Source organism: Phanerochaete carnosa, assembly GCF_000300595.1.
Source record: "Phanerochaete carnosa HHB-10118-sp unplaced genomic scaffold PHACAscaffold_1, whole genome shotgun sequence".
In the NCBI taxonomy this organism is placed as follows: domain Eukaryota; kingdom Fungi; phylum Basidiomycota; class Agaricomycetes; order Polyporales; family Phanerochaetaceae; genus Phanerochaete; species Phanerochaete carnosa.
Window position 1 is genome coordinate 299,665 of NW_006767628.1, and position 11,379 is coordinate 311,043.

The 11,379-nt window shown below is 54.0% G+C and overlaps 2 protein-coding genes across 2 annotated transcripts; both read right to left on the reverse strand.

The window, feature by feature from the left end:
- Window positions 1-3,011: 3,011 nt before the first annotated feature.
- On the reverse strand, window positions 3,012-6,982 carry PHACADRAFT_109630 (uncharacterized protein). The gene is made up of 13 exons (XM_007389639.1): window positions 6,091-6,982; window positions 6,014-6,038; window positions 5,921-5,960; window positions 5,661-5,867; window positions 5,506-5,602; window positions 5,406-5,444; window positions 5,279-5,350; window positions 5,091-5,208; window positions 4,918-5,027; window positions 4,715-4,853; window positions 4,495-4,643; window positions 4,392-4,436; window positions 3,012-4,328 (listed from the first exon to the last, which is right to left on the reverse strand). Exons 1-13 carry the CDS (start codon window positions 6,809-6,811, stop codon window positions 4,267-4,269), a joined length of 1,824 nt encoding a protein of 607 aa, XP_007389701.1. The 5' UTR covers window positions 6,812-6,982; the 3' UTR covers window positions 3,012-4,266.
- A 714-nt stretch (window positions 6,983-7,696) lies between these two features.
- Window positions 7,697-10,039, reverse strand: PHACADRAFT_203476 (uncharacterized protein; the record flags this gene model as incomplete). The annotated part of the gene is made up of 11 exons (XM_007389640.1): window positions 7,697-7,751; window positions 7,809-8,011; window positions 8,064-8,202; window positions 8,255-8,358; window positions 8,420-8,609; window positions 8,671-8,709; window positions 8,758-8,854; window positions 8,916-9,122; window positions 9,174-9,213; window positions 9,266-9,290; window positions 9,340-10,039. 11 exons carry the CDS (start codon window positions 10,037-10,039, stop codon window positions 7,702-7,704), a joined length of 1,794 nt encoding a protein of 597 aa, XP_007389702.1. The 3' UTR covers window positions 7,697-7,701.
- Window positions 10,040-11,379: the final 1,340 nt, after the last annotated feature.

Genomic DNA, 11,379 nt, shown 5'->3' on the forward strand with positions numbered 1-11,379 from the left:
CTTAGCCATACCATTAGAATATACCTTTGTACAATTACATTCCAATGCTTTAATACCTGATAATTGGCTACAATATTACAGCTAAGACTTTGAGGTAGAAAAGTGGTAGTATAGGGAAATTCCAAGCTTATATTTGCAAGGTCTTATGCCTTAGTGGTATAGTGTGCTGTGGTTGCTTTCGGGCTGCGGGTTTGATTCCTGCTTGTGCCAATTTTTGGGCTTTTGGGCTTTTCAGAAATTCTTCAGCATGTCTTAGCCGTATTGTCATGATACAACGACTGCGCTGCGCGAGCGCGAACTGGCGAGTGGCACGCGGGCACGATCTAATACACACGGGGGATTAGTCTGAGTGCGAAGGGAAAGAGCATGCAGAGTGGGGATGCGAGAGGAGTCCTTATATACTAAAAGGAAGCAAAATTGAAAGTCCGCTAGAATGGGGAAGTCTGCCATAAAGAGGTCCGTGCGTGGGAGCACTACATATGATTGTCCAATCACTATCTACGTATTAGCAGCGCCTAATCTAAGATGTCCACCTTAAGTCCATGCCGGGCGGGACGCCGAGCCAGAGCCACTAGGTGCTTCAACAAGCCGCTCTTGGGCGCTTCTGGGTGGCTAGTCCGGTGTAACTTAATAAGTTCCCGTGTCTGGGCCGCTGAACTGAATCAGCTCCACGATCGTGCATGCCGCTGAGCTTTGGTTTTGGTTACACCCTGATTTGAGATTGGCAATGGCGCTAATGTGTGCGCGTTCGTGCACTCAACTTATTATTCAGTTTTGTGTAAGCTGACAATTGGTTTTCATTTTCGTGATTATGCATCTCACTTGAATCTTCGAGTGCACGATGGTGCACGAAGGTGCACGAAAGTGTGCGAAGGTGTGCGAAGGTGCGCGAAAGTAAACGTCTAGCGAAAATGAATTTGTGATAACATGAATATGTAGTTTGTCAAATGCACACTTTCGTGCGCGAAAGTGCACGAAGGTGCACAAACGTGAGCTTTCGTGCATGTTAGCACACGTTAGTGACCAAACGCGCATCATCGTGCACGAATACGCACGAAAGTGCACAAATACGCACGCATAACCTTAGACGCACATCGAAAACAAAAATTTGCGGCCGGTGTGAAAGTGAGAATTTGTTTTTGTCCAATAACACCCTTGATAGGGTCAGAGGGGAACAGCCCACAGACGCCACAAAGCCCGCGCTCGAGCCTGGCTTTCGATGCGTACGTAACCTAGAGGCTTGATTATTACTAACCTCTCCGGCCTGGGTCGGAACCACGCACTCGTAACGTGTTGCATGTGTTAGACTTTCAAGTTTCAGGTGCGCGCATGTTGGTGCCGCACACGTGATCTTTTGCATCCGTTTTCCCATGCTCTCTTGGTATTTGGTCGCTACGCTGCATGTAACTACTCTCCACGCGTTTGGACTGTGACTACGGTCATGTCGCCCCTTGGGGGCGTGCAATATCTTTCACTTACGTTGTTGTACGCTCCCGTGCCCCAGTTCCCCAAGTTATGTCAACAGCATGTCCCTACAAATGGTGAGCAATGCTGAATATAGCAGGCTGGGCAAACACTGGACGGGCCAAGGCCATCGCCGCCAAGCACGACTCGGGCATCTGTCAGGCTTGCTTCGTCATAATAATTACATTAAGTAGATCGAGGACCTCTGTAGGGCGGCTTGTTTGGTGCTTATGCATTCATCATAGAAGTTGTGATGAGGCTGTGTGATGCTAGAATGGTGTGGCGGGCTCCAAGCAGGCGATCTGTCCAGTGGCCTGCTTCTAGCAGAAGTGCAACCTTCAGGCGGTGATACCCCACTCTCGCCACACTTCTTTCTGATTGCAGAGACGCCTACAGGCTATGCTGATCTCGGGAAGCCGACTTATATGGAGCTGATGCTTCAATGAGGCGATTATCACCGCAGTCAGATGATGTCCGTGCGCCGAAACGAGCTGCAATGCCAATGCCCCACAGTGAACCGTCCATCACTGCACCATGATTTCAGCTATGCTACAATATATATGGCCTATATGTGAGCTCGCCTCCTGCACCGACCAACCAATACCTTCTTACACCACAGGATACATGGACCAGTCAGATTTTGACCTGAGCCAGGTGGCACAAGAAAGGTACGGCTTTCCCCTCCGTAACGCATTTATTCTGCCTCTAATGCGGGAGTTATGTATCCAGCCTGATAACAAACTACGTGGCTTATTCGCTACTGTGTCCGTTGCATCATCACATAACTTTCCAGTTGGTAGCACTCTGCTGATTCACCCTCATCTTCAGGCCTTGCAGTGTATGAATATTTCATAACGCTTGACCAAGAGATCGCGGCGGTGTGGAGAAGGAAGCTGACGGTCACTTCGCTACTGCTGCTCACCGTTCGGTGGCTCATGATCCTGAACCCGTTTCTATCGGCTGCACTACCCAGCCAAAAACAATTTTGGTGTAAGCAGTAGGGCAATGTGCCGACGCTGAAGGATAGTAGACTGACCTTATGATGCCACTCTACAGGAGTACTCTGTGTTTTCTGGCGAAATGCTCTCTGATAAATCGCCCCACCTGATGCAAGGTGCGCGCCGTCTTACATAGTGATAACGGCTGTGTACTTAACGGTCACATTCCTCATATCGGGTGAGTTTCGATCACACTCACTGCCTTAAAATGGATTTAATTACCTGCGTAGTATTCTCCGCTTTACGCATTTACGCACTATGGCAAGGTTCGGGGATGAGATATGCCTTCGCCGCAATTATACTGATGCTCGGGGCGACCCCGGTTGGAACGGACATCGTGAGCCATTCCTCGATCAGTCATGCGGCGGCGCACCCAGTGCTTACTGGCCCAAATCCAGTTTCATGCGGTGCGCACCTCATTCATCTTCGTGGACGGCCCGCAGCTCGCCGGATGCGCCTCTTTCACCAACATATCACCGAAGCTGAGCACAGAGTATGCACCAGCCTTCTACTATCCAGACCGCCGCTTGACTGTCCGCTGATTACATTGTCTAGGAGTATGTTTGTCACGCTTCGTTTTATGTTCTTACCTCGTTATGAACATACCCTCAGCTCTCTATCTTACAAGATGCAGTGTAATTGCCTCCGACGCCATCGTTCTCGTGCTGACATGGATCAAGTCGTTTGCACACTGGCGAGAGATGTCCCGACTCAAGCTCACATCGTCAATTTCTGCTGTGCTCCTCAGAGACGGTATGCGCCCCGCCCACTTCCATTCGCTCATATACGACGCGGCTAATGAAATACTGGTTAGGTACCCTTTACTTTCTGTGAGTTATTGGCTTGTACGGTATTCCAACAACCCCATCTGACACATGAACTCTGAGTGCGCTTCTAGGCATGAGCATCCTGCAACTCCTGACCTACTCAACTAGTCTTGTTAACGATGTAATTATCCAGATACTCCTGCCGAAATATTCTGATCCTATAACAACAGGGCACTTATGCGACTGGTTTTGTCCAGTACTTAGTAATAGTTTCATATATCCAGATGACAAGAATATCACTGACTAGGCGTCGCTGTTTACAGCCTCCTTTGTTGGTGCAACGCTTCATTCTCAACCTCCGCCAGCTCGACTACAACGCTCAGGCCGGTGAAAACAGCTCGGACGCGCAGCACGCCTCCCGCGCCACTATGAGCTTTAGAGTGCCCTCCAATCTCCTCGGGAATATTGGGGAGCCTCTGGACCATGGCTGGTCAGAGCAGGTTGAAGATGAAAATGATGACGAAGAGTGAACGTATAGCTGGCAGTGACCACTAATTTTGGTGCTGTCCAGCGTAGGCGTCGAACCGAACAGCCGCCTCTATTGTATTACGCTCCAGCTCTCGTATTTAATACCAGTTCCGGTCTTGGCTGCGTTGTCTGTATTCTTCTTAGCATTTTACTTATTACTTGCTGCTGTAAATGATACGACGCATTCTTAGTGGCGCAACGACAGTGCGGCACAGAACCTCGTACTCGTGTGCCTTACATAGACGTGTCAGACGCACCAGATGTCCGACATCCTTCCGTTAACTCTGATTTTGTCTGTCTTGGCCCTTCAGGTTTATTTCCATCGCGGTGGTACGCATATGGCGCGCACAAGGGGCGCTTCTGAATGACCTTGCTTTGCTCTTTTCAGGTTGTGTTCAAAAGCATTGTCCAAACAGGCCGCGAAGAGCGGGCAAGGTTGTGCCACGAACAGCTTCGAGCGCCCCGGCGCCGATATCATTGGTGTACCTCTACAACCGTGCACACAGGAATCAACGCTCCGCCGGAGCTGCATAACGCGTCCCGTAGAGCCCTTCTTGCTTCGCCTTGATCTCTGCAAGTTCCACATCAATCAGCTACCCCGAAACACGTCGCGAAAGAAAGCGTCGCCACTCACGCAGCGCCAAGATCTTCGAGAAGTATCGGCACCATCCGAAGTTGCCTGCCCGAATCTCGTCAACACCCCACCAAAGTAATCAAGGAAGGACATGGCAGCGGACCCATCATGAGCCACATGTTCGGCAGATTTTGGAGCTCGCGCCAGGGGCCCTTGAGCTCGCCCTCGGCGTTCAGGCCCCACAGGGGCGGAACCGCCGCGCCGGCGGGCTCACCGAGCAGGTTGCGGATTGGCACGCGCACGTCGTCGAAGCTGTGTGTGTAGAGAATACAGCGAGTGTCAGGCCCGCAAATAAAGACTGCAGACGACGCCAGGACGCGCACCCTGTAGCCACGACGATGATATCTGCCGGCAGCTCGGTCCCTTCCGTGAACACAACGCCGCTCGGCGTGATCCTCTCGACTTCGACACCGGACTTGACCTTTATCTTGCCGTCGATTATCTTGCGGCACGCGCCATTATCTGCCATGGTATCAACAGTCGGGGTCATGGAGCGTGGCGCAGGACGGGAGTAGCAGCAGCGCACCGATATAGTACCCCCCGCCGCGCGTGATGAAGAGGTGGTAGACCCCATAATCGTGCTCGCCGCCGTTGCGCAGTGTGTACCCGGCACGCACGAGGCCGTCGAGGATATCCCTGGGCACGGATGTTAGCGACGCGCACACGATTGGCTACTGGTAGCGTGGGCGGGCAATGCACCTGTCGAGGGCGCGGACGTGCGCCGCAGCACGCTCTGCCATCGGCCACTGGAACTTAAAAGGAAGCGAGTGCGAGTTTAAATCAATGTCGTCGTGCGGGTTCTGCTCCCAATCTGACGCTGGTGTATGTGCACGCGCGGAACTGTGTGAGGCGAGGGTGTACGGACTGAGATGCGTGGACGGACTGACCTGGCATGAGGGAGAGGAGTCCGGGGTTGATGGATAAGACATACGTCGAGCTGCGTTGGACCATCGTCACGTCTACGGGGTGGTCAGCCCTGCGTGCAGGGGGCTTAAGCCGATACGATGGGCTCACCGGCGTCATTATCTGCACAGTCCGAGGAGATGTCGTGCGCTGCAGAGAAAAGGTGGACGCTGAGAGCGGAGGTGAAGGGTTTCTAGGATACATAACGCACCTGATGTACAAGCTCCGATGACAACGACTCTCTTACCGCTGAGACCTTGCGCAGACTTGAACTCTGTTGAATGCATGAGCTGTCCCTGGAAGCTCTCCTACCGAAAGCCGCTCCGTTCAGCAGGCAAACACATCACACGCACTCTGAGCACATACCTGCCCGGGGAACACTGTCTTCTTGAACGTGAACCCCTGCCCGAGCACGACGTGGTCGACATGCAGGATTCGCTCTGTGCCGTCCGCGCGTCGAACAACAACGTCCCACTTGTTTGTCTGCGCGTTACGGGCCGCATGGACAGCCTCTGACGAGAGCCAGACGTTTAGTTCGAGCGCCTCAACGTAGAGCTCGAGCCAATTTGCGATCTGTGGGACAGACCGGTGAGACAGACCGCGACCTGCGTGAACCGGAGGCGTACCTGTTTGGAAGAAGGGAAGGTTGGCCAGGATTGAGGGAACCTGCGAGAGCGAGTCAGTGTGCTTTCTACAGCTGCAATGTGACCGTAGCTCACGGGATGTACGGCAGGTTATTGGCCCCTGTATTCAGTGAGCCCAGTGTAATCCGATACTTTCAAACATAAAGACACACATATCGGATCATGGAGCGTTAAGGCATCGTAACGAGTCCTCCAGTTGTCGCCGACACGCGCATGCTTCTCGACGACAAGATGGCTGATGCCAAAGTGCTTCAGGCGCGCCGCAACATCGAGGCCGGCATGGCCAGCGCCGATGACGAGAACCTCCGGGTCGCCGTCGACGAATTCACGCTCACGCTCCCTGCGGACGGTCCAGCTGACCTGGTCCATGCGGAAGTCGCGGTCCGCGTTGGTCAGCCGCTCGGGGTAGCCCTTGAGCCCGTCGAGGTGTGTCGACACGACGAGGGCACGCCAGAGGCCGTCCGCGCAGAACACGAGACGCGCCGTACCCCGGCCGGTCGCGACGCGCGTCGCGAAGGAGAAGTGCACGAGGATCCATGCGACGTCGGGGAAGACGCGCTGGTAGAACGCCTTTGTGTACGCCAAAGCGCCGAAGCCGCTCTCCGTGAGGCGGTCCGTGAGGAAGGTCTGCACTTGCGCGCGGCCGTGGAAGGTGCGGAGGTCCCAAGTGAGGGCGAAGACGTCGCGCCACCAAGGTGTCGGGTGAAGAAAAGACGAGACGAGCTCGGGGATGTCGTTGTGAGCGACGAGCAGCGCGACGGCGCTAACCCACTCGCGTGCGATCGCTTGCGCATTGGGGTTCTCGGGTGGAGTCGCGCCGAGGCTGGCAAAGGTTGGAAGCGATGCTTCAGAGGACGTGTCGTCAGCAGACATGGCTGGGCGTGTCGTGGATAATAGATGTCTTGGCGAGCTTTATACGATCCCAAGGTAGTCGAAGGTGAGCGTGAACTTGGTATGAACTTTATGATGCAAGCATTTCATGTCGTGAGTTCGTGTCCTTGAGCGCAGAACGGAGAGGCAGGGTCGCGAAAAGCATGATAAAGAGCGAGAACCAAGGGATGTAGCTTCTTTGATTCGAAATCGCGTCTCGTGATGGCTCTGCGATCAGCGAAGACAAGGTTCGGTCGCACGGCCCTGAGAGCAGCTGACGCAAGCCCGTTGATAGTGTGCGAACGCGAATGAATATGCGCTTTTGCTGCGCCGTTGTGGCGCCCCAAGGCCTGGTGTGCCGCACGGTCCTCCAGCAAAGACGTCGAAGTTATTTTGCTCTCCGGGTCTCTTCCGTCTTGTCGCTTCGAATCTCGGATCTCAGGGGTCGCGATAGTGTACTGAATACATCGTCTCACTAATGCATCTTGCATTCGTCTCTGTGCTGACGTTTTCGCGCGCCTAGCGATGGGGCGTCTTCTACATGTCTACCAAGGATGCGTTTGCCCATTCACGCTAGAAAAAAGACCAGGCGATTCAGCACTTTCCGTGCATGCCTTCATTCTCGGCGAGCTATAGAAAGCTCAACAAATATCACATGATCCCAATCATGGGCTATCACCTGAAAGTGCACAGGAGCACTGGCAGCTCACAGCTAGACCAGGTTAAATGCATCAGGCGCATGTACACCTCGGTCAAACGTTCCCATAAATCCCTAATTTTGCAACAATATAGATCTGTTCAGCTTTTGAATGCTGCAAAACAGCCAACTTTCGAGACGCAAATATGTGAAGAAATTATGATATATAATACACACACCGGCTTCATCTTATCAATCACCCCTCGTACCTCCCGGTGTACAAGCCAACAAGCTTCGCCTTAATCTCTGAACACCCGGCCATCATCAATAAGCCCCGCCAAAGAAAGCTGTATAGACACTCACGCAACGCCACATGCTTCGAGAACCAGCGCGCCCACACAAGACCCCCTAAGAATGGCCATACGTCTGGCAGTGCCGGTGTAAGATCGCGGAATATACCGTGTACTTCGCCCGTCGCATCGTCGAACCCCCATATCTGCGGGATGTTGTCCAGTGAGACAGCCCCGGAGAAGAGGTCTCGGATAACGAGGCGCGCATCGTCGTACCTGCCGAATACGTTATGAATGCATGAAATTAATGTTCTGAGAGAGAACGCACCCCGTAGCGACAACGATAACGTCGGCTTCCAGCTCTGTTCCGTCGCTGAAGCGCACGCCGGTGGGCGTAAAGCGTTCGACGTCGACGCCGGACTTGATTTTGATCTTTCCATCGATGATCTGCTGGCAGGCACCGCGGTCTGCATGGTATCAAAACGAGAAACGGGAGCTGTGCAAGACTAAAATGCGCACCAAGATAATGGCCTTTTGCGCGCAAGAGATGCCAGAACGCACCCAGGTCTTCCTCACCATTCGAGGTGCGATATCCCGCTTTCTCTAGTCCTTCAAGCATCTCCCTGCGACCCAGCCGTCACATCAGTTCATATGCCCATGACCAAACCAGACGAGGTTCCTCACTGATCGTCGCTGCGAGTAAGCGAGGCTGCGCGCTTCGCGAAGAGCTTTGCAAGAGGGATGGGGAGTGCAAACTTGGAGCGGTCGACGTCTTCAATGGGTGCGGTCTCCCACTCCTCGGAGGGAATGGCACGGAGACAGCTTGGGTTTATAGACATGACGAACGTGCGCGAGCGTTGGTGCATCGTCACGTCTGCAGGGCGCAATCAGAACGGGCGAGTTGGAGAGGGGGGGAGGTGAGGCCAAAGGCGTACCGATTCCGAGGCTCGCGCAGTCGGACGCGGCATCGTGCGCTGCAGCATCCATTAGAACATGCGGACCAGAAGTGAAGGGAAACACACCAGAGGAGCACGCCCCGATGACAACGACCTTCTTGCCGACGTACGGCGCTGCAGAGCGGAAATCTACCGAGTGTACAATCGTGCCGGCGAAGTCATCCTGACCCAGTCGGAGTCAGCGTGGGTATTTGGGAGTTGTCAGGAAAGGGACGAAGACAGACCTGCCCTGCGAACGTCGTGCGTTTGAACGGCCAGCCTACCGCAACAACGACATGCTTCACGGATAAAAGGCGCTGCGAGCCGTCTGACCTCTGGAGAGTGACGTCCCACTTCTGCATATCGTCGCTGCGACGTATAGAAATAGCCGAGGTTGAGGTCTGGACGTTAATTTCGAGCGCATCGGCGTAAAGTTCTAGCCAATTTGCGAACTTTGAAGGGGTTAGTGTGCGCTGTGATGGTTTAGTGGGCTACAGACACACTTTCTTCGCAGGTACAAACACAGGCCAGGTAGCGGGAAAACTAGAGTTACGAGTCAGTCCGCGAAGGATCCGTAAGCGAAGGAATCACTGACGGAAGGTAGGGCAGATGGCTCTGCCCTAACAATGGCCATCAGCGCAACGTCAATGAACGCGGTAGAAAACGTACAAATGGGCCCATGTAAACTGAGCTTCTCGTGCCTCTTCCTCCAGTTATCACCCACTCGTTCGTCCGCCTCGACTACAAGATTCGACACGCCCAGCGCGTTCAGCCGTGCCGCGATAGATAGTCCGCTCAGTCCTGCCCCGATGATGAGCACATCCGGGGCCTCCGTGGAGGACGCGCCCGGCGTCCACCCGCCATTGTCAGGATTGAAATCGCGATGGGGCCCAACACATTCTGGATAGGCTCTGAGACCCTCGAGGTTCGTATACACCGTCACTGCCCGCCACTCCATATCGGCACAGTACACCAGTCGTGCCTCGCCACTTCCAGCTGCCACATCGGTTGTGAACGTGAAGGAAACGACGACCCAGGCGAGGTCCGGATACGGTGTCTGGTACGTCGCCTTCAGGAACTCGATACCGCCGAAGTGCGTCGCGGCCAGCCGGTCTGCAAGGAATCGCGAAATCTCGCGGCGGCCGTGGAAGGTGCGGATGTCCCAGGTGAGGGCGAAGAGGTCTCGCCACCACGGATCGGCGTGGAGCGCGTCGTTGATGAGTGTGTCTACGTCTTGAGACGTGATGCCCGCTGCGAACAGATCGCTCCAGGTGCGGGCGATGGCCACCGCGTCAACGCTCTCGGGAGGCGTCGTTCCAAGCACGTCGAAGGTTGGTAGTGTAGGGGAAGAGGGAGAAGTGGAAGACATGGAAGGCGTCGGGAGTGTTGGAGTGCGAGTGAGTGCTTTACACTTAATATTCACTCAAATGCAACCAAATTCAGGGACATGCATTGCGAGATGTCACACCGCGGGACATGAGGTGCAGGCACGGCAAATACTACCTGTGCATGCGGATGTAGGGGTTAGACTGGAGTTAGCCTTTAAGCATGTATTGCTCAAAATATGCGACGCAAACTTACTTCAAAACGCAGCTCTACAAACCTCATGTAAGAAACGTAATTTGCTCTATAAAAAGATGCTTCATGCGGCGGCCTCTTCGAGCCAGCAGCAGTGAAATTTAGTCATATATATCTTAGGGGCGGCTGGAAGTCCTTGATAACATGTCGCGGACTGCACTAGGCTCCGGCCTTTGTATTAGATTAATAGAGCCGCGTGTAAGCGTATCACAGACTTACGTTACAGACTAGATTGATTATCGCGGGACTTAGCCACACCGGCTGTAGCCGACGGACCGTGGAGCTACGGGGCGTTGGAATGGGTGCTAATGAGCTAGCTAATGCCGAGAGAAGGCCCTAGAAACGAGGCCCAGATGTAAGCTTACGGATGAGAGTAGAACTTCGCGGTTCACCGTCAAGAGGTCGGAGACAAGCAGGGTTGTTACCAGGGATATTCGGAGCCGCAATGTCGGCGAGCTCGGGGGCGCATCAAAGGATAGACGCCCTTCCGACTTCGCGCGTAGAGCCCTTCTGCGTGTTCTAGAGCCGATAAAGGACATAAGTGAACTTGCATTGCCCTAGGGTTGCTCTCGGTGGCGTGTGTGGTTGGAGATGAGGAGACCGGCCGGGCTGCTAGGGATTTTTAGCTGGCGGATACTGTACAACATCCTATGGTCCGAGATTGATGCCACCCTTGTTCACGGCACGGACGATCCTCGTCCTTCTCGTCTATACCATAACGTCCCCCACTTCACTGCACATACGCTCGGCATAAGGCCGTCGCAGCAGCGAGAGCACGGTGACCTCTGCTTGGCAGTATCCAGTATCCGAGGGTTGGCCTGGTTCGGGGGGCCGGGCTACCTCCGAGTCCCGCGCACCGCAGATTCAAACGTGCAGGCATATTCCATCGAGGTACCTGCTGTTTATGTAGTGAATGGTTTTACATGAAAGGTGAAGCAGTAAAGACACCATATGAAAGGGCAAGAGTTTACAAGCCTACATCGAAAGCAAGTCTGCACGAGTCGCCAACAAACGGGGTGGGCGGAGAAGTGGCGAGTCGTGGGAATACCGTGGCGTCGAGCTGAGAGTCGTCAATACCACGCAGATAGTAACGTATACAGTATAATCAGCCAGAATATACTGTAACTGTAG